The sequence below is a fragment of the Phyllostomus discolor genome, chromosome 4 (genome assembly GCF_004126475.2).
Source record: "Phyllostomus discolor isolate MPI-MPIP mPhyDis1 chromosome 4, mPhyDis1.pri.v3, whole genome shotgun sequence".
Classification (NCBI taxonomy): Eukaryota; Metazoa; Chordata; class Mammalia; order Chiroptera; family Phyllostomidae; genus Phyllostomus; species Phyllostomus discolor.
In genome coordinates this window covers 28,594,387-28,617,897 of record NC_040906.2, presented here as the reverse complement: position 1 = coordinate 28,617,897, position 23,511 = coordinate 28,594,387, and the positions used below count along the sequence as shown (strand labels likewise).

The window sequence follows — 23,511 nt, the reverse complement described above, 5'->3', positions numbered from 1 at the left end:
AATCATGTTATTTGCTAATATTGTTACTACATTGATAACATTTGCCAATATTCTTTTAAATTATATTTTATTAATTATGCTATTAAGTTGTCCTGATTTTCCCCCCATGGCCCCGCTCCACCCAGCACTCCCCACTCCCTCAGGCATTCATGCCCACACCATTCATGTCCATGGGTCCTGTGTATAATAAGTTATTTGGCTACTCCATTTCCTATAATGCACTTTACATCCCTGTGGCTATTCCATAACTACCCATTTGTAATTCTTAATCCCCTCACCTCTTCACCCATACCCCCACACCCACCTCCCATCTGGCAACCATCAAAATGCTCTCCATATCCATGATCCTGTCTCTTTTCTTCTTATTTGCTTAGTTTGTTTTTAGATTCAATTGTTGATAGATTTGTATATTTTGCCATTTTATTGTTGAAAGTTTTGATATTCTTTTTATTAAATAAGTACCTTTAACATTACATATAATAATGGTTTGGTGATGATGAAATCCTTTAGTTTTTTTTCTTGTTTGGGAAGCTGTTTATCTGCCCTTTGATTCTAAATGATAGCTTTGCTGGGTAGAGCAATCTTGGCTGTAGGTCCCTGCTTTTCATGACTTTGAATACTTTTTGCCAATTCCTTATAGCCTGCAAAGTTTCTTTTGAGATCAGCTGACAGTCTTATGGGAACTCTCCTGTAGGTATATAACTGCTTTTTTCTTGCTGCTTTTAAGATTCTTTCCTTGTGTTTAACCTTTGGCACTTTAATTATGATGTGTCTTGGAGTGGGCCTCTTTGCATCCACCTTGTTTGGGACTCTCTGTGCTTCTTGGACTTGCATGTGTATTTCCTTCACCAAATTAGGGAAGTTTTCTTTGATCATTTTTTCAAATAGAGTTGCAATTTCTTGTTCTTCTTCTGGCACCACTATGAAGCAAATGTTGGACCTCTTGAACTTGTCCCACAGGCTGCTTACACTATCTTCATTTTTTTTGGATTTTCTTTACTTTTTGTTGTCCTGATTGGTTGTATTTTGCTTTCTTATGTTCCACATCATATATATGAATCTCAGCTTCATCCACTCTACTGTTGTTTCCCTGTAAATTGTTCTTTGTTTCAATGAGTGAATCCTTCATTTCTAACTGGGTCTGTTCTAAGCATTTAGGTCCTCTCTAAGTTCCTTGAAATCCTTATAACCAGTGTTTTGAACTCTGCATCTGATTGATTGCTTATCTCCATTTTGCTTAGTTCTTTTTCTGGAATTTTGATCTGTTCTCTCATTTGGGCTGTGTCTCTTTGTCTCCACATTTTGGCAGCCTCCCTTTATTTGTTTCTATGTGTTAGGTAGAGCTGCTTTGACTCCATGTCTTGGTATTGAGGCCTAGTGTAGTACATATACAGTAGGGTCCAGTGGCACAGCCTTCTCTATTACCCAAGCAAGGTACTTGAGGTGTGCCCTTTGTGTGGGCTGAGTCCACCCTCCTCTTGTAGTTGAACCTTGGTTTCTGGTGGCAGATCAATGGGAGGGATTCACCCAGGCCAGTCAGCTGCAAGGATTGGCTATGACCACTTACCACCAACCTCAGCCCTCTGTGCAAGATCAGCTGTGCAGGGGCAGGGTGGTGGTGCTGTGATGTGGTCTGTAGCTGTCCACTGGGTACACTGGCCCAGGGGTTTCTTGGGTGGTGCAGACCAAGGTCATCCACCACATGTGTTTTGCCCAGGGCTACTCTTCCTGAGCTATAAAGCAAGCTGAAATGACTGCTACTTGTGCTAAGCTAGGAGATTCCCAAGTGAAGCCAAGTTTTTAATCTAGGCTGGTTGCTGCTAGTGCTGGGCCTGGGGCTCACTGAGGCCAGCTGTTACTTGTTTGACAGGATTTAGGAAGTTGTGAATCATGAGCCAAGACCAGCCATTCATGTGGAAAAGCAACATGGGTGGGCCTGTAAGCTGGGTGGGGAAGAGTCTCTGGGGACCTCCAAGGCAGACGGTGTGAGCCAGGTTGATGGCAAAATTTGCCAGCTGTGTGTGTGTGTGTGTGTGTGTGTGTGTGTGTGTAGAGGGTGTTTAAAAAAGAGACAATGGCCTCTGTTTGCCTTGATGCCAGACAATTCAGTTTTTCCATGTGCCACTGGTGTCTTTCAAGTGCCACCATATTGTTGGAGCTCAGAAGGAGTGAATCTGAACAGGTGATTTTGTGTGTCAGTTCTTTAAGAGGAACTGCTTGGGGCTCCAGAAGGTTCTTCCACCAATTCAATCCCTGCTGGGTTTTGCATCCAGAAGTTGTAGGGACTTACCTTCCTGGCACTGGAACCCTAGGCTTGGGAGTCTGGTGTGGGTCTGGGACTCCTTGTTTCTAAGATATCCCTCCCAAATTTTATCCACCACACATGGGTGAGGGACCAGTCCTTCCATGTCTGTGCCCCTACTACCTGTCTGGATGGATGTGGTTTCTTTAATTCCACAGTTGTCACACTTCCATTCAACTTGATTTCTGATGGCTATGAGTGATGGTTTTTCTATGTTTTAGTTGTAATTTTGATGTGGTTGTGTGAAGAGGCAAGCCATATCTTCCCACACTGCCATCTTGACCAGAAATTGCTACTATTTTTGCTATACTGGCAGGAAAGTAGCTGCATGTCTCTCTTCCAGGCCTCAAAACTTTATATACCATATATATTTTTATTTTGACTTCAACAGCAGCTTGTGACAAGCAAGTTAGTTAATTTCAGAAATATCAGTTTTCAAACTTTACCCTGTAACGTGACTTTCATTGTGTTATTCAACCACTATTTTTATTAGATTCTAAGTTATATAAGGTTTTATAACAAAAAATACATGTAACATATGGAAGTTATAAAATGTAGCATTAAGTGAACAGCCATAAATTCCTCCATCCAACTTATGAATGAGAACCTACTGATGCTCTTGAGCCTACACGTGTAGTCCTCCTTCCTATATCACATTCTCTCCAGTCAACTTATATTGACAACTTTCCCCCCCCAATCATAACTAAGGAATGGGAAACTGCTTTACATGTGGTAGTTCAAATGAAGACCATGTTAGTAATTCATTAAACATGTTTCTTGGTGTCAGATCTGTAGACCTAAAAAAGTTATTTCTCTGTTTTGGCCACACTCTTTGAGACCTTATCTTCCCCCTTTTAGAACCCTCAGGGATTTTAGCCTTTTGTATCCTTTGATTGGTCATCTCTAGAGGTCCCTTCCTCCCAAAGATTGGTTGTGAGTTCCTTGGGGATGGACTGAGTCTACTCATTATTATAGCCCCAGAATCTTGCAGACTCTGTTACAAATGATACTGTGGATAAAAGCGTGAAAGAGAGGGATGATACAATCTACTTCTTTCTATTTCTTTCTGGAAAAAAAAAAGGTACAAACACTTTCTGAGTATGTGATTTTACAATGAATAAGTAAGGGGATTGGCAGGATGAACTAAACCACCACAATGGGGATGTGAAAAGATATAACATTGTCATCGTTGTTGCCTTTTGTCAGAATCTATTAATTTTCTTCCTTAGATAGCTCCTGGAAGTTTTCATGTCCTCCTGTTATTTTTTTTACACTTTTTCCTTTTCTTTTTTTTTTATTCTTGAAAGAAAGCACCAAAATATAGTACAGAAGATGACACACAAAAAAACATACAGCCAAATGAATTATTATAAGGCTAGTACCCTTGAAATCACTACTCAGGTCAAGAAATTGAATTTCATCCGTCATTCCAGAAACCCCTCCATTTGTCCCATCCCAATCACAGCCCCTTCCCACCCCCTAGAAGTAACCATTGTCCTGGCATTCATAGTAATTAGGTTCTTATGTTTCTTTATGGTTTTATCATTTTCCTGTGCATCTCTAGACCTCAGTTTAGTCTTGAACACTTTTTTCTTTTGAGTGTCCCTTAATATAAATTAAGGGTTAAACTCCCTTAACCCTTAGTATAGATTAGGTTAAACTCCCCTCCCACAATCCTATTCTTTTGCTTAAAATTTATCTGCTGAAGAATTCTAGGACAATTGGCCCCTAGAATTTCCCCTCATCTAGGTTTTGCTGAGGTGTGTGCTTGGTGCAGTTCAGCATGCTCTTCCGTCTTCTGCATTTCCTGCAAATTGGCAGCTGAACTCAGAGGCTTTGTCAGACTCAGGTTAGATCCTTTTGGCAAGAACATAGTGGTCTTGTGTTGCAGTCTCTCATTGGGATGTACACAATTCCTGGCTTTTAAAAAAAAATTATTTTAGCAGCTGTTGATATTTTATATATTGATTCTTTGGTGTTTACAAAATGGGGATTTTTAAGTTCCATAATTTTGTTCCCCTCCCTTGTCTATTATTTGGTTACCTGGTGATACAGTTTATATATAAATGTTCTATTCTTTCTTTTATTTGCCCAGTGTTTGTGATAATTGAGTGGTTTTCTCTGTCATTCTCTGAAAGTTATACATTACAAAATATAAATTTGAATTCATAGATTTAAACATATCTGATGGGTTTCAGTCCATTGCAATTATTATCCTTACTGAAGTTTTTAATCTTTGTTAGTTCTCTTTCTACAAGTAAATATATATGTGTGGGAACCTAGAGCACCCTACAAACACCATTTTTGTCCCTCTAGAGTAACCATATGAATTTAGAACCTTTTCTTTTTGGATGAGGGGAATTCAGGCTCTTCTCCACTGGCTGGTAAAGAATTTATTTCTGTGATGAAATCTTTTGCAATTGCAACCTCAAATAATGCAGCCTTATTAATCCCTGGTATGAAAACCCAGGTGAGTTTCTGTACCAGGGTTTAATAAGACTCCATTTTGTATATATATGGGACCTCCCCCAAATCAGAATTATGTTCTGCAGGGTAGGCCCCTTGTAGTATAGGCCTCCCCCACTAGGTGACTGTTCTAGGAACCCATTTGTATCAGTGTACCAGCTGGCATTGTTGTGAGAGGCTGCATTCGGCTTTAGTGTATTTTTTGAAGACTTTTGAATGCATTTGTCCATTTCATAATGGGTGATTTATGAGTGCGCCTGCCCACACTGCTGAGTGTTCAGCAGATTTTGACCACAAAGGTATGGCCCCTATGCCCTACCCTCCTTGTTCACCTGATCTCACTCTGATGAAAAAAAGTCCTCAAAGGCAAACATTTTGCTGATGTGGAAGAGGTGAAACAAAAAATGGCAGAAGCACTGAAGGGCATCAAAATCAACAAGCTTAAAAACTGTTTTGAGCAGTGGAAGAAATGTCTTGATAGGTGTATTGAATCAAATGAAGAGCACAATAAGATATTTTGGGAGAGATCACACTTGCGTAACTTTTATTACAGTATATTATTAGAATTGTTCTATTTTATTATTCACTTTTATTGTTTATCTCTTACTGTGCTAATCTAGAAATGTAAACTTTACCATAGGTATTTATGTATAAGAAAGTGTATGTAAAGGGTTAGCTACTCTTTCAAGGTTTCAGGTGTCTAGGGGGGAACTTGGAATGCATTTAACCACAAATAAGGGGGAATTAATGTATAACACACACACATACACCATATATCCTAAGGGTCTGTGAGTTCTTGGAGAATTAAAAAACTGGGGGATTTTCTTCAGACTATAATTTTTAATATGCTTGTATTTGCATTTGTTCAAAGCAATGACCTATTCAAGTGACAGAATTTAAGTTAAATGCAGAATTTCTCAACATTAGAGGAGACTTCTGTAGTTTGAAAGCTCTCCAGGTTATTCTGTTAGTATAGCTAGCACATCCTTTGCACACCCCAGCTTTGCACATCCTTTGGCAATTTTTCCAGTTTCTGGGTTTAAAAAAAAATGAGACCGCGTTCTATTTTTACACTTCTCCTTATGCCATGGACAGAAGTACTTACTCCCTACAATTGGGTGGAAGATGAGGAGCTTTATAAAAGGAGTCTCTGATATGCTCAATACTGAGCAATGATTTTATCCACTAAGAATAGCTAGGGACCATATTTCTTCTTCCCCAGCTGCTTCTGCAGGATTTAGACACATGCTTGAAGGCATTTGCAGCTACAAAACATTCTTATGGTCAGGAGCATTCCAAACATCTCTCCCCTGCTAAATTAGCTTTTAAATCACCAAAAGCTCATGTGCAAGTAGCCAAATGATTTTATGTTTGTTTTTTTCACATGGTACAACAGTATCAGGAGGAGTTGCTATGTTTAGATGTGGCATAGAACTGTAGCATAACCTGGTCAAACTCAGGAAAACTGTACTGCCCTCTTGGATTCCAAATGATCTCAGCTTTATTTCGAAGGAAATCTAGTTCTTCACCCAAGAATTGTAGTTGAGTTATACACCTCAGATAATCCAGGTTGATCTCAGTTGGACTTTGGGATCAGGTCAGCTTTCTGAAGTGTGTAAAGGACAATCTCTAAGCAGCCCAGATGAGTTTCCATATTAGGGCTGAATAAGGCTACATTATCTGTGATTGCAATTGCAAAAGATTTGATCACAGAAATAAATTTGTCACCAGCCACTAGAGGAGAGCCTGAATGACCCTCAACCAAAATGAAGGATTCTTTTTATTTTTTAAAAGATTTTATTTATTTTATTTTTAGAGTGAGGGGAAGGGAGGGAGAAAGAGAGGGAGAGAAACATAAAATGGTTGCCTCTCACAGGCCTCCAACTGGGGACCTGGCCTACAACTCAGGCATGTGCCCTGACCTGGAATCGAACCAGCAACCTTTCGGTTTGCAAGCAGGTGCTCAGTCCACTGAGCTACACCAGCCAGAGTGGAAGGATTCTAAATTGATACAGTTGTGCTAGAGGAACACACATCCCTCTAGCACAAGCTTTGTAGAGTGTGTTAGGTTTCCTCTTTGATAGCTTTCATACACACTTATGGCACTAGAGCTGCCTTCAACTTTCAGGAAATCCATTCTCAGTGTAGCAATCAATATAGAATGATGTAAAGGAAACCATACCCAAATTTACTAGCTTTTTAGGAAAGAGGCAATGCAAAAAATGTTGTTCTTTAATTTTTAAATTTATTTTTAATTATAGCTGCCATATAATTTCTTATTAGTTTCAGGTGTACAATATAATGAGTCAACATTTATATACCTTACCAAGTGATTACCATAATAAGTCTCATAACTATTTGTCACAAGGTGGTGTTCTTAAACTAGTGTAGAGACGCCATTTAAATTTGTGTGTGTAGAAGTTGTCATTTAATAAACATTTAATATACTTTCTACAAAGTGTAACGAAATATACTTTGTCTGGAATTATGTCTTAATCCCTTTTTTTTCTCCTGGTAGGATGCTGTCTAGATAGGAGCATCTGTTTTGAGGTTCAGAGAGAGCTCATTTGTACATAACCGACCACAGCACCTTGCGTGGGCTTCTCCCCAACCCCTTTGCCTAGCAGATTGGCTTTGGATGAATCTTCCTTCACCCTCTCCTCTCTCCTGCTTTATTCCCTGGCCAAGCTGTGGGTTCCGTTTGTGGGGCCACACATACTTCTTTGCCTTTTTGGGTCTTATACCTGTGTCTGGAATTTCTTGGAAATTTACAATGCCTCTTTTGATCAGATGAGTATGTAATTCTGGATTTTCCTTTGGTCGTTAGCATTTTGAGTGACTTCTTTTAAAACAATATATTTTATTGTTTATGGTATTGCAATTGTCCCAATTTTCCCCCTTTGCCCCGCTCCTCTGAGCCTGATCCCCACTTCTGTAGTCAGTCCCCACACCGTTGTCTGTGTCCATGGGTCCTTCATATATGTTCTTTGACTATTCCGTCCACCTTCTTTCAATCTATCACCACCTGCCCCCTCCCCTCTTTCAGCTGTCAGTGTGTTGTATGATTCTATGCCTCTGGTTCTATTTTTCTCATTAGTTTATTTGTTCATTAGGTTCCTTTTATAAGTGAGATCATATGCTATTTGTCTTTCACCAACTGGCTTATTTCACTCTAGCATAATAGTCTGCAGTTCCATCCATGCCGTCACAAAAGGCAGGAATTCCTTCTTCCTTTCTGCTGCACAGTATTCCATTGTATAAATGTACCACAGTTTGTTTGTTTTTTATCCACTCATCTACTGATGGGCACTTTGGCTGTTTCCAAATCTTGGCTGTTGTAAATAGTGCTGCTATGAACATAGGGGTACATAAATTCTTTAGAAACTGGTGTTTCAGGATTTTTCAGGGATATTCCCAGGAGTTGAATCATTAGGTCAAAGGGCAGTTTCATTTTTAGTTTTGGGAGGAAACTCCATACTGTTTTCCACAGTGGCTGCACCAGTCTGCATTCCCACCTGCAGTGTGGTAGGGTTCCCTTTTCTCTATGTCCTCACCAGCACTTGTTGTTTGTTGATTTATTAATGATAGCCATTTTGGCAAGTGTGAGGTGATATCTCACTGTGGTTTTAATTTACATCTCTCTGATGACTAGTGATGTTGAGCATTTTTTCAAGTGACTTTTTTTATTTTTCAACATTATTCAAATTCATTTTATTTATGTGATACTTTTCATTGCTGCTCTACATAGTTTTTGTTGAGCTTACAAATATTTTTTTATTGTTGTTCAATGATAGATTTCCCCATCCCCTACATTACTCTGCCCTGTCCTACCCACCCCGCACCTTCCACATTCAATGACTTCTTTTAAAACACACATACGTGCATCCACACACTGTAATAAACTCTTCCTCTTTCTTCCTATGTTACTGCTCTAACTTCCTCCTTCCCTCTAACAGCCAGGCCTCTTGAAAGAGGAGCCTACACACACTCTTTCTCCACTGACTCAACTCTCTATCATGTTCCAGTGCATTCCAATATGGCTTCGGCTTTCATCACTCCGATTAAACTGTTTCTGCTGAAGCCACTGCAAACCTGCGCATAAACAGATTTTTAGTTTCTCATAATTTTCCCCATATGGTTTTCTTCACCTTGAGTGTCCTTTTCCATGTTTCAGGGAAGGACTAGTCATCCTCCAAGATGCAATTCAAATATCACCTCTTGCACAGCTTGTGTGAAGCCTGCTGTGTTGAATAGATGACAAATAAATGAGGGGTATCACTGCTTAAGTCATCTTTGACTCTTCCCTCCCCAACTTCAAATTGAGTTTCAAAACTCACCAAATTATAATTCAGAAATGTTCTCAAACCCAGTGCCTCCTCTGCTTTTCCACCACCAGCTTTACACTAGGTCTTGTTTGTCTCTTCACCAAAGTATGTAATTGTTCCGCCAGTATTTTCTCCCTAATCCATCCCTCCTCCAACCTATCCCTAAAACTTCTATTTAAGAACAAATCTGTTCATGTTACTGTTCTTAAAAGCTACTACTGGCACCCCTTGACCCATGGCACACTTGCCCAAACTTACCACATGGTGTGTGTATTTTTTCACCACCTGATAGGAGCCCACCGCTCCTGCGGCGACCTAGCTTTCTTGCCCAAGGTTCATACTCGAAGCCTTCTTCTCCATGTTCCTGAACACACTGTCCTTTTTCAACGTTGCAACCATTCAACATGCCTGGAGACCTCTTCCCCATATCCCACTCTGCTGATAATGTTCAGATTCTGAGTAGTTTCTTTTTTTTGCAGGCTCTAATATAATTTTGTTCATATATGTTTTTTCATAACCAGCCCAATACACTGGAAAGCTCTAATCATTGAAAAGATTATGATGTCTTATACCCCATATGTAATTCAGTATTAAAATAATACCAATTTGCAGTTTTTTTTCTAGGAGTACTTAAGAGATTTTTTTCTTTTAAAATAGCAAATGTAAAATTCTTTTAGAACATTTTATGTTCATTTCTTTGGTGCCTCTGTTTTGATGCTGCTCTAATCTATTACATCATCCACAGCTGTGAGTTAAAAGCAGTATAGCTTAATGGTTAATAAGAAGGATTTGACATCAGACTGCCAGGGTTCAAATACCAACTTTGCCACTTACTAGCGCTTTGACCTTGGACAAGTTATTGAATCTCTTTGAGCCTCTGTTGTTTTATTTTTAAAATGGTGATTACAGTGGTATCTACATCACTGAGTTTTTGCACTATCTGGTGTGTGTGTGTGTGTGTATAAAAAATCTGGTATTTATATGGATTGTATAGAGATTTACTTGGTAATACCTCTTCTCCCACACTATTGAACTCCTCTGGGATAAACAACCTACCTTATACATCAATGCAAAACCTGGTGCCTGGTGGCTATGCAGGTAGTGTTTAATGAATGAATGAATGATCAGTAGGCAAGTAAATGTGACTCCATTGATTCTCTTGCAGACCTCTCTAAGTTTCCTGGGATATCTGGAGAAACAAGCTCTAATAGATACAGATAATCTGACGTTACTGGAGAATCTCTGTTCAAGTGCTGCACCTAACCTTGTGGAAAAGATAAAAATATATAAAAGAGAGAAAGGTAACTAACTTATGCTTGCTTGCACCAGACCATGGGAATTCTTTTTTGTTTGTTTATTTAAAAAAAACTTTATTTAAAATTTTTGGATGAAAGGGAACCCTAGTGCACTGTTGGTGGGACTGCAGACTGGTACAACCACTATGGAAAACAGTATGGAATTTTCTCAGAAAACTAAAAATGGATCTGCTTTTTGACCCAGCAATTCCACTTCTAGGATTTTATCCTAAGAACCCTGAAACACCAATCCAAAAGAAACTATGCACCCCAATGTTCATAGCAGCACAATTTTCAATAGCCAAGTGCTGGAAGCAACCTAGATGCCCATCAGTAAATGAGTGGATCAAAAAACTATGGTACATTTACACAATGGAATTCTATGCAGCAGAAAGAAAGAAGGAGCTCTTACCCTTTGCAACAGCATGGATGGGACTGGAAGGCATTATGCTACGTAAAATAAGCCAGGCTGTAAAGATAAATACCATATGATCTCACCTTTAACAGGAACCTAAACAACAAACCAAACAAGCAAGCAAAATATAACCAAAGACACTGAAGTAGAGGACAGACTGACAGAGACCAGAGAGGAAAGGGGAGGGAATTTCAGGGGAATTTCAGGGGAATTTCAGGGGAGAACGGGAAGGGTTTACAGGAACAAATATAAAGGACACATGGACAAAAACTAGGGGGTGGTGGAAATGGGAGGGAGGTGGGGAGGGAGGGGTGGGTGGGCTGGGATGGGAGTAAAGGACAGAAAACTGTACTTGAACAATGATTAAAATAAAATTAGAAAAAGTGAACAAAATAAATTAAAACAAAGTAAAAAAACTTTATTTGAAAATTTTGGTTACAGTTTCATTTTTGTTTTCTTAACAAGGCTATGTTTAATCTCTCAGGATTAAAAATAAGATTCTAAAGAATTAAACAACAAAGGAATGTAAAGGGAAACGCACAACTACCCCCTTTCCTGGGGTATAATAGCTATTCCAGTTTAACATCTAACTTCAAAACAAAATTAATTTTTATATTTTCTGAATGAAATAGTGTACAACCACCATCTTTTCAGCTCATTCTAATTTTCATACACGAAGCTTCATTTTAAGCTTGGAAAAAAACTTTTGCTGACCTTAGTGTGTAGTGTGTATCTTACAGAAAATTGACAATCATAACACAGAAATAATGCCATTAACAAAGTCCTCAATTTAGAATCTGGAACATTCTTCCATCAAAGGGCGAGAGGGGAAAATTCAGTCCAATGAGTCTGTCTCAAGATCTTCATCTCTTGTTTGTTCCACTTGCATTTTCTTTTTAGTAACTGGATTAATGCTTTGAGCCCACAATGAGATATATTTCTTATTACTGCAGATTACATGTTGTTTGGTGTTCAGTTTCCATTTGTTCTTCTTGCTTGCATTTTCTGTCTGCTGCTTCTTTCTCATGTTGGCCTTTGAGCACGTTCCTTCTATGAGTAGTCTGAAAGTTTCTTCCACCTTTTTCCTTCTTCTCACCTTGATCATCTCCTTCCTCTTCAGAATCAGAGGTTGATGGAACCCCTGTTTTAGCTAAATTTTTCCTTTTTGATTCAACTTCTTTCTTCCCCTATTTTTTGTCTGACTCTTTCCTTGGCTTATCTTCTTCCTTCTGAACCTCTTCATCCTTTTAAAGCTGCTTTTTAGGTTGTTTTTCCTCTTGCCCTTTTTTCTTACTTTTGTCTTCTTTAGTTACAATGTCACTCTCTGAAGGACAGTTCTGTTTTGGGTCTGCCTCTTGGTTTTGGAATCTTGACTTCTGTAGCTGCAGGTTGTCCTCTTTTAAGACTCACTTTTAGATCAGCAGATGCTGTTGCTGTTGTCACTGCTCCTGCCTCCTCGGTTTCTACTCGCTTTCCTGCCTTCCTCTTTCTTCTTCTTCTGGCAGCTTTTGGAGTGGTTATGTCAATTGTTTTAGTCACATCCTCATCGCTGGCTTTTCCTTTGTGGTCAGTATCTTCCTCTGAAACACTAGTTTCTTTTTCTTCCGCCTCAACATCAGTTGATGCATTTGATTGCCTAGTTGATGCCTGTTGACTTGAAAATTTCACTTTTGGATTGTTATCTATCTCCCATAAACCTTCATTAAAGTCTTTTAGTTTATTTGCTTTTCCATACTTTTCCGTATTTTCTGAGTAAGAAAATATATTCTTTGGTGCTAAAAAAGCAGTCCCACAAGTTCTAAAAAAGAAAATGGGTAGTTTGTTTGTGGGTGGTTTTACAGCTCCATTGGGAACTTCATCTACCTTATCTGGGAAGCACTTTATCTGCCCTTCCATTCTAAATGAGAGCTTTGCTGGATAGAGTAATCTTGGATGTAGGCCCTTGCCTTTCATGAATCTGAATACTTCTTTCCAGCCCCTTCTTGTCTGCAAGGTTTTTTTTGAGAAATCAGCTGACAGTCTTATGGGAACTCCTTGGTAGGTAACTGTCTCCTTTTCTCTTGCTGCTTCTGAGATTCTCTCCTTATCTTAATCTTGGGTAACTTAATTACGATGTGCCTTGGTGTGTGTGCTTCCTTGAGTCCAACTTCTTTGGGACTCTCTGAGCTTCCTGGACTTCCTGGAAGTCTATTTCCTTTGCCAGATTGGGAAAGTTCTTCTGCATCATGTTTTCAAATAAGTTTTCAGTTTGTTGCTCTTCCTCTTCTCTTTCTGACACTCCTATTATTTGGATATTGGAACATTTAAGGTTGCCCTGGAGGTTCCTAAGCTTCTCATGGTTTTGAATTCTTGTTTCTTTGTTCTGTTCCACTTGGATGTTTATTTCTTTCTTTCATTCCAAATTGTTGATTTGAGTCCTGGTTTTCTTCCTGTTACTGTTGGTTCCCTGTGTATTTTTCTTTATTTCACTTTGCTTAATCTTCACTTTTTGCACCATTTTGCAACCATACTCAATCAAGTCTGTGAGCATCCGGATTGCCAGTGTTTTGAACCCTGCTTCTGATAGGTTGGCTATCTCTTCCTCACTTCATTCTATTTTTTCTGGTGTTTTGATCTGTTCTTTCATTTGGGCCATGTTTTCTTTTTTTCTTTCTTTTTTTTTTCTTTTTCTCTGTGCCTGTTATGTAGTAAGGGACACAGCTTTAGGTATTTTTCAGAGTGGGGCAACCCACATTGCTGCATTGTAACGCTGTATGTGGGGGAGGGGTCCAAGAGGAAATAAGCGAGCTGCTTGCTTGCTCTGGGCTTTCAGTCACTTCCCCTGCTACCCACAAGCAAATTAGGCCCTTCTGGTGCTGATTCCTGGGTGGGTGTATTTGTGTATATTCTAGGACCCAATGGGTCTCTTCAATGAAGTCTCCTGTGATGATGGGAGTCTCTCCCATCACTGCAACACCCACAGATTTTTACAAAGTTTTTGAGGCATTCTTTTCCTGTGTGGAACTCTGGGTTGCTCGGTCTGTCTCACTCACCAGTTGTTCCTTCTGGCTTATCTGCACACAAATGTGGGACCGGCCAGTCTACCCAGTCCACCAACCACTGCCTTGGGGTCCATCATCTCTGCTCCGGCTGTGCATCTCAGCCCCTCCTACTGGTCTGGACAAATGTTTCTTCTTTAACTCCTTGGTTGTTGGACTTCCATACAGTTCAATTTTCTGGCGGTTCTTGTTGTTTTTAAATTTGTTGTCATTCTTTTGGTTGTGCAAGGAGGCAAAGTATATCTACCTATGCCTCCATCTTGGCCAAAAGTCCCCTTTATTTCTCTTTCAATTTCAAGTTGGCCAATGAGGATAACCTTTCATCTTGGCAAAGATGAGGTTTCCAGGTTTAAAATCATGAGTCATGTTTTATGAGGGGTGATGACAGGGATCCAGATCCAAAGACCAGCAAGGAGGTGAGGAGATATGGACAATGCAAGAGACACAGCAGGTCCCACTGGAAATGAGGTTCTGGGGATAGGGCTGGAGCCCGAGGATGCCTTAGGGTGTTCCAATGTACCTGCTGTGCTGAGGACACTGAGGCTGTGGTGGCAGGATGGCCACCACTGCTAGTGTCCATGCAAGCCATGTGCACTACCAACTCCCTGCAGAGGCATATCAATGACTCAGAACAGCAAGCACCACCGTTACCATCGCTGTGCTGCTCCAAACCATGGGAATTCTTACACTAATCCATCATGTTGTAATTGGTCAGTCTAATAGCATTCTCTTGGGAAAGCCAGAACTCTCCTGAATTTGTTTATCCTCATTTATTGAATGCATACTCTGTACTAGACACAATTTTAGTAACCCCTCTTAGGAACTTATATTCTAGTGGGAGAAAGTAGTCTTAGACAAATATCTTTTCATTCTTATATGAGAGCAAGAGTATAGGATATTGGTTAGAATGAAATAACGATAAAGGAGGCAGAACAGCAGAAGGATTATGCTAAGGAGTCAGATCACCAGGACTCCATTTATTAGTGGTGCAGTGGTCCTTTCCTCAGCGTTTTTGTGTCTCACTTTCCCTGCCTATAAAATGGGGGTAATGATAGTACTCTCCTCATGGGTTTTTTCAAGGTATGAATTTGATAATTCATATAAGATGTATGTCTAACACAAAGTAAAGCATTCAATACATGTTGGTATGAAATGTCTATCAGAGAAGAAAGTCATGAAAACTTTCATATGGTATGCTCAGAAATTCTGTCAGAGAAGAAATTTATTACTATTATTTTAGTCTGTTTTGTAAAAGTGGTATTGCTTTGATTATATAAAGGTAATGACACAGAGCAGATATGAAACCTGGCTGCCTCACCAAATATCAATATGCAAAAATTTGTGTTTTTATGACTGTTTCTCCACTGTTAAGCAAGAGCTATTGGCAACCACACCCATATTTTAGTTCAGTGAGTCAACTTAGTGTGCAGATTTCTCTGCTTAAAAATGAAACTAGCCAAAAGGAAACTTCTCTCTACGAATTCTACAAACACAAAATGAATTGTAGAACAAAATATATTGTTAAATTGTTGAAATCTCAAATTATAACTAAAGCAATGAATAAATGTGTAATTTAAGTAAAGTTATGAATAATAAAAAAAGGTTTCTAACCATCAAGGTTTCAAGTGAAATAAAAAGCAGGAAGTTGATGTCGAAAGTATATTTGGAATCCTCACTTGAACTCTGATCACTGAATTTTTTTCCTACACACATTGCCATTTTCCTGTAATGTACCCACACAAAGTAAACATAGGGTAGGGTGTCAGATTATTTTGAATATCAGAAGTCCACAGAAATCACTCTAGTTTTTATGTAGTAAATGCCTCCATGAGTCTTGAGGACTGAGCTTCGTATCAGAAGAATTCTAATCTTGATTTTTCTTTTCTACAACCTACCTGTTGTGTGATCTTCTTTGAATATTGAAAAAGAAAAAAAGAAACTCTTGTTTTCCTCTACTACTGTCATACCAACACTTCTAGAACACTTCAGATCCCTGGTGTGTGAGTATTTCCACACCAAAAAATTCTCCAGTTCTCTGCAGACACCTACTGGATGTCCTATATTAACTAAATTTTGACACTAACCAAAGTTAGTGCAGACCCTAAGGTCTCAGGACCCCAACATTGACCTCAACTTCAGACACCAATTACAATTAGTGGGACCTCAAATTACAGCATCTGTCCTATTTGGGTACAAACTGGTGGTTCTCATGATCTGCCCCCTCGGGTTCAATATTTTGCTAGAATGACTCGAGACTCAGAAAAACAGTTCACTTACCAGATTACTGGTTTATTATAAAAGAAACAGCCAAATGGAAGAGATGCGTAGGATAAGGTGTGGAGGAAGGAACACAGAGCGTCCAGGCGCTCTCCAGACAGTTCATGCTCCCCACACCTTCTCCCGTTCACCAACCCAGAAGCTCTCTGAACCTTTCCAGTTAGGGATTTTTATGGGGGCTTCAACTGTAGGTATGACTGATTAAATCATTGCCCATTATGATTAATTCTACCTTTAGCCCCTCTCTTCTTCTAGAGGTCTAAAGGAAGATTCTTCCAATCACATGGTTAGTTCTCCTGGCAACCTGCCCCCATCCTGAGTCTACCCAGGAGCCTCCAACCATTGGTCACCTCATAGGCATATGAAAGGCATCACTTCAGAGAGTCTGAGGATTTCAGGAGCTGTGTGCCAGGAAAGGGAGCAGAGGCCAAATATATATTTGTTATTATATTATAGGTGTCAATTGATAGTTTAATGGTGACTTTCTACAGTCCTATGAGTTTGGGCTTAATTTTGCCATTGAGAATGAGGGACTAGAGGACTGAAAAGACAGGAGCTATGTGGATTTTAGACTTCTGTAAGTGAGTGTGAGCCAAAGACAAAGTTCATTGTATCCAACTGGGACACAAGCTCCCATTTGCCATATGTGGCCATTTGCCAGATACAGAATAAGTGATATAGCAAATAAAAGCAGCAAGAAAATCACAGCATATTCCTAACATTTTAATAACTTCTGCTTGTAATTATCTTCTGTGATCTGGAACTTTTGTTTTACCTAAAACTGGAGTTCTTGCAGTCCTTGTCCATCTTCAGGCTGCTACTCATTTCCATAGAAGTCTGGTTCTGGTATACCTCAGAGGTAACTTTCTTTTTAGAGACAGATTATTTCTTCTTCCAAGAGTCTTTTCTTTTCTTCAAGTTTCATTCTCTCTTCTTGGTGAACTCTTTTAAGATGCTCACATTTAGCCTGTACTTCTCTTTTAGCTTGTTCCAGAATGGCTTCTTTCTCTTTTACTCACTGCACAAACATCTGCTTCGTTTCTTCCTTCCTCTGATGTTCCCCATAAAATTTGTGTCTTTTGGTTTCGTAGGTCTCTTGAGGACTGCTTATTTTCTGGGCCCACTTGCCCATTTCTTCCAGTTTGAAAGCCTGTAAAGTTCATAGTGCTTAGTGTGGGTCTGTTCTCCCAGATCCTTCATGTACGTACAAATGAGTATTTCCCAGAGCTTTACAAAGTCACAGCGGTTTTCGGTTTCCACTTGTACCGCTCCACAAAGGTACTGGTGAGTTTTGGCCCTCTTATTTCCAACTTTTAACTTATCTGTACTTCTGTCAACTGATGATCATTGGTGCCAGTTCAAGGCCAAGAGGAATCCCCAAACCGGGATGTGGTGAAGAAGGAAACTTTATTCAGTGCAAACAGTGATGGCTATGAAAATAGTGCTACACCACAGCTGTTAAAACCCCAAGGCTCTGAGGCTGCCCCTGGAGCCGGGTGGCCCTGGGGTCAGGGCTCTCTTCAGATAGGCAACTCTAAGATGGTCTGTTCCACTCTGCGCTGGTCTGTTCTGCTCTGGCCAGACATCTTTGGTGTTTCAACTCTAGCCTAGGAAATGGAATCTTCAGTCTTTGGTGGAATGTGCACTCCCAGAGTCAGAGAGGCACTGGTTTATATGGACAGAAGTCCCTGCCCCTGGTCCCTGATTGATCCGTCCTCATGCAAATGAGGACTCTATCCTCACAATTTGATTGGCTCAAAGACACTGTCCTGACTGGCCAGAGCTATGCAGCTCTGATTGGATTTGTAAAGCCTCTATCCTATTGGCTGAAATAGGGTTCCAGGAAACTTTTATGAGGGTTTGTTCAAATAAATGGCAGAAACTGTGTGGGCAGGCAGTTCAGCACAGAGGCAGGAAGTTAGTGCAGAAGCTTCTTTGCAAAGTGCAATTTGTATGAGAGGCTCCTGTGCAGAAGGCTACTAGGCCCTGCTTTTTAAAAATTTGAGCCCAGTTAGCCCCCAGGAGCCATTCTTAGTTCTCAGAGTTTACAGCATCTACAACAGCAAATAGCAAGTGTCATTCATTAAAACCTTGATTTCAGCAATAGTTTCATCATCTGTTGGGAACTGGTATATCTGGAGGCCATGGCTGACCAATTCACTCAGGAGCTCTATCTTAAACTTCTGTAATTCAGTATATTAGACATTGAAATTGTTTTGGCAATCACTGGCACCATGTTCACCTTACTATCAAGGCTCTTTATGGTTAAGAGATCAAGTGTGTTTAGAGAGTGCCTTGTTGGTGAAATGAAGTCGAGGCACACATGGATATGAGAATTGTGGTATTTAAAGAGAGAATGCTTACTCTTCAGTTCTTCTTGGAGACAGGTATCAAAATGACCATTTATGTAGTCACTATATGTTGGTAGGTCTCTTTGTTCATTCAGTCACCAAATCCCACTGTACTCACAATGGCCCATTCTAATTGAAAATTACTTTCTTGGAGTTCATATGTCTGAGTTTTAAGCCTAACACGTGGGTAAAATGTGAGGATTCATGGTCTTCAAAATTAGTATTAAACAGTATATTAATCAGCATTGATTTTACAATTCCAATCTCCCCAACACAGAAAATATTAAATAGAAGCTTTGCTGAATGGATCAATTGACCAGCTGATCAGGCAAACTCTTAAAACCAACATAGCCAGACATAGATAAAAGAACAAATATTTTCCTTTTGCAGAAGCTAAGCAAAGGCAGCTGCAGGACAACAAAGTAGCAGCCTTCAAAGGGTGTGTCCCAGTGGTGGAGGAAGCCAACGGGGGCCCGAAGGAAGAAATACTTTCTGGTTCAGACGTTCAGCAGTTGCTTCAAGCCTTACCGGTAGGTTCATTGGTGTGTTGGAAAATGTTTAACCATTCTCTCCATTGTCGACCCCCAACCCCCAAGAAAAAGAGGTGGCAGTGGGAAGGGAGAGAGAGACAGAGAGGGAGAGAGACTGATTTCAATGGCTGATTTCAAGTTACCAATATGATATCAACTGTATTGCAGAGTTTTTGAAAATCTAACAATGGCTCTAACTAGTTTGAGGCAACTCCACTGTGCCACTCTGTGTCATCTGTTCTTCTCTTTGGGGGTTCAGTCAGGGCTGGCTTCGTGGGCATACAGCCTGTGCAGGTGCTGGTTTGAAATTCTTAATAATGTATGAATTTTTGTTTTACACTGAGCTCCACAAATTGTGTAGCTAGTCCTCCCAAGACGACAAGAACCGAGTTTCTGTCGTGCCCAGGAAAGGAAGGGTGGAAAGAAGAGGGAAACATCGGGGGACGTTGCGACCTGCTCCTCACAGCATGGTCATCGTCCCCGGAAGACATATGACATTCTGCCCTGGGATTTGTTTCTTTCCCCGCAGACTCGGGCAGTCCTATTTTGCCAGCCTCTGTCAGCATCAGTGAAGTTAGCTTGGCCTTGGGAAGTTTTGTTTTTGTTTTTAATTGTGGTAAGACACACATAACATAAAATTTATCATCTGAACCACTTTTTAAATAAATGTACAGTTCAGTACTGTTAAGTACATTCATATGGTTATGCCCCCAATCTCTTTTTTTTTTTTCAAAACTGAAACTCTGTATCCACTAAACAATAGCAGCTTACCCCCTCGCCCCCACCAACTCCCGGCAAACACCATTCTAGTTTCTATGAATTTAACTACTCTATGTACTTCATATAAGTGGAGTCATACAGTATTTGTCTTTTTGTGACTGGCTTGTTTCTTTAGTATAATGCCCTCAAGGTTTATCCATGTCAGAATCTTCTTTCTTTTAAAGGCTGAATAATATTCCATTTTGTTTATCCATTCATCAATTAATGGATACTTGGGCTGCTCCCACCTTTGAACATAGTACACATGCCTCTTCGAGACCTTGCTTTCAGTTCTTTGGGATATTGACTCAGAGGTGGAACTAATGGATCATAGAGTAATTCTGTGTTTTCTTTTTTGGGGAAACACCATACTGTTTTCCACAGCAGCTGTATCATTTCTACCAACAATACACAAACATTCCAATTTTTCCACATCTTTACCAACACGTATTTTCCTGGTTTTTGATAGTAACCATCCAAATGGGTGTGAGGTGGAATCTCATTGTGGTACAGCACTAATGATTAGTGACGTTGGGCGTCCTGTCATGTGTTTGTGGGCCATTTGTATTTGTTATTTGGAGAAATGGGTTGTTTTCAAATTAGGTAGTTTGTGGGAGTTTTATTTTTAAAATTATTTATTTTTAATTATTTATTTTTAATTGACTTCATTGGGGTGATAGAATTTCATCCCTTATTAACCCTTCAGTGGTTAATAGAATTATATAGGTTTCAGTGGTACATTGACACTTTAAAAGAACACAGTCACCTCCACCACCATCTTTTATTAAAAGATGGACTTTGCCTCATTTTTGATGTGTGTGGTGTTTTCTCATGATCAGATTCAAGCTATGTGTTCTGGCTAGCATTGTACATAAATGATGTACATTTCTCAACATTATATCTGAAAACAATGGTATCCATCTGCTCCTCGTTTCTGATGCTCACTTTCATTATGTGGTCAAAATGTTGTCTGATTTGTTCATTATATAGTTAATTTTATAGAATTACTGTTTTCCTTGCAATTAATAAAGAACTGTTAGGGAGACATTTTAAGGTGAAACAAATGTACTACTTTCTATCAAAATTTTCTTCTAGATGGAGCATCCATTGATCATTCTTGTGTGATTGAATATTTACTATGTTGATTGAAAAGTGATGATTCTCAAACTCCTGTATCCTCTCTATGCTTATAAGTCAACATTTAACATTATACATTAAGCAAGAGCCCCCTTTTCTTTCCTCACAATTTCTTTTGCCCACCGAACTGAATTCTCCCCTACTCTTTCAAGTATTTTTGTGTGTGTTCAGATACTGATGTGTGTGTACAACACTCATACACACAAACAAACACACATGAGACTTGGCTCTTTGGCTCTTAGGAATTCAGTAGTTCCTAAGGGCTGAGGCTCAGCCTTGGTCTCTAAGTGCTGCTGTCTTGCTGACATTGGAGGATTCTGGCCACCGGCAGATGAAGATGAAGATCATTGTCAGGTGCTGGGAGGGCAGGAGGCTTTAGGGGGTGGCACCTAACATTACATATGTTCTCATACACTCTTGGGGTTGGAAGACGTATTACAAGTTATCTAGGTAACTGTGCCCCTCTGTATAAAGTGGGAGATAAAATAACACTTGGAAAATCATCTCACGGTTCATATGCACTCGTGAGGTTTTCTTATATAAAAGAGCTCTGTGAACCATTGCATTTAATGAGAAAAAACTGTATTTCAAGCAGTGTCCCCTAATTGGTTCCAAAAGCAAGTCAATCTTTTCAGGTGTGGTGTAGAATTTTCTTACTGAACCATCCTGGAAAAAAACTGGAAAGACCAAACATGGCCAGGCAATGGGTCATTCATTCATTCCTCTCTGACACAAAGACTTGGTAGGTGCCAACAGAGGGTGCAGCATTCTCTGAGAAAGAGAGCCAGGCAGACCTTAAAGCTTGTTTTCCATCCCTGTTCTGGATGATTTTATCAGCACAAGGGAGTAGACAAATCAAGGAAACCTGGGGTCTGGAGATGCTGGGCAGAGCCCGCTTCTGCAACCGTGATTCCCCTAATTCCAGGAAACTTGCCGAACTGATTTTAAAACCATCCAGACAAGCAGGAAATACCCCTCCAGGCCTTTGAATATTGCTAATAGGGACTCCAGGTTTTTAAAGAAAGGGAAATGTGTCTTGCAGAAAGAAAGGCAGGAAGTCTTCCAAAGTGAAACTAAACTTCCTTTGCGTTTGTACTTTCAGGGCTGGGGAATCCTGCTGTTGTGCACCTGGAGAGTGAGGTCATGAACCTTTAGTCTGAGTTGAAGATAAGTCGCCCTCCTGTAGCCAGAAGCCTGGTGGGCTCAGCAGGGAGGTGCCCTCAGTGACCTGGAAGTGATTTAAACAGGGCTCCTGGTGCTGCTCACCACACAGCCAGTGGCAGGGTCAGCCCCTCCCCAGATCACCTCAGTCATGTCCGCTTTGGGGCTTTCTGCTGCAGACTAAGGGCTGGGGGTAGAGTGGTTGGGGAGGAAGATGCAGAAAAGCTGACGGTTTCAGTTTTGTGTTTAATTATATAGAGCATTTAAGTAGGCCCAAGGTAAAAACTATGATAGAGTATATACAGAGAAGTCTGGATTGTCTCCTTGCCCCTCCCCCACAGATTACCATTTTAGTTTTCTGATTTACCCTATTTTTAGTTTTGAAAAAGAAAACCAACCCATATCTCCCCTGTATTCTAAAAGAGGTATCCCACTAAAATACTGTTCTTCACCTTACTTCCTTCATGTAACAGTATCTGCTGGAGAAGTTAATAGGGATTGCCTTCTGCATCCTACGCTCACTGTGTGGGTTTTCCATAGTTCTTTCAACCGCTCCCTGTTGGCAGACATTAGAGTTACTTCTAGTGGTTAGTATAATGACTAAATATCTTCGTGCATGTGTCATATCATGTTCCTGCCACTGTGCCTTTGTGAACATTCCCCTTTGGAAGAAGGGAGTTGATTCTCTTCTTGTCACCTGCCAGTGACATTTTCTATGGCTGGGGATTAGGTATCTTTCCTTTTCTGCATCAAGTCAACTTTTTTTTAAACAGTTTACTTTTTTAGGTTTATTATAAGAGATACAACTCAGGACCATCCTATATGGAAGAGACCCATGGAGCAAGATATGGGAGTGAGAACTAGCAGGGAGCTCCCATACCTTCTCAGGGCACATCACCTCAAGTCTAGATTTTCAACCCTCCTCCTAACTGTGAATTTCCCGAATGTCACACATATCCTGTTTCCTCAACAGGAGGGGCCCTGGCAAGATGAACCTGCAAGGAGTAATGGTAGATGTTCCTAACACAATTTTTATAACTTGGGTCACTATGGCAGAAATAGATATATTTGACAACAAGTTATTCAAGGTGACATGGGAGACCGGTTACAAATTAGTGAAGAATTCATTTCTTATTTCAATTCAGAGCAAACTACTGAAGGCATGTATTATACCAGCCTTTTCTATGGGAAGAGGGAGAGATGGTTTCTACTCTGAAAGCCTAGCGTAGCAGCTTCTGGGGAATAGAGGCAACCCTTCAGAATTAGGCTGCTCTGCAGAGAGGGAAGGAATGCCTGGCAGGGCTGAAGCCCGGGGCCAGCAGTGAGCGAAGAGGGAGTGCCGAGTCTGAGAGAGGATCTGCGGTGGCGGTGGCATGGCTCCACACGCTGGTTGAAGACAGGCAGAGGCCGGAGGGAGGGACTTGGCACTGGTGTGTTTACTTTCCTGAATCCTTG

General features: G+C 40.2%; 1 protein-coding gene and 2 pseudogenes across 2 annotated transcripts in view; 1 reads left to right on the top strand and 2 right to left on the bottom strand.

Annotated features, from left to right (window-relative positions):
• CASP10 (caspase 10) overlaps positions 1 to 23,511 on the top strand; it is a 33,821-nt gene that overhangs the window by 3,655 nt on the left and 6,655 nt on the right. For both annotated transcript variants that reach the window (XM_036023086.1, XM_028509358.2), the window contains exons 4-5: positions 10,259 to 10,394; positions 18,860 to 18,999. In XM_036023086.1, coding sequence (XP_035878979.1) covers positions 10,259 to 10,394; positions 18,860 to 18,999 — 276 coding nt within the window. The remainder of the gene's footprint in view (positions 1 to 10,258; positions 10,395 to 18,859; positions 19,000 to 23,511) is intronic.
• Positions 11,560 to 14,350, bottom strand: LOC114494330 (annotated as a pseudogene).
• On the bottom strand, positions 14,394 to 18,828 carry LOC114494004 (annotated as a pseudogene).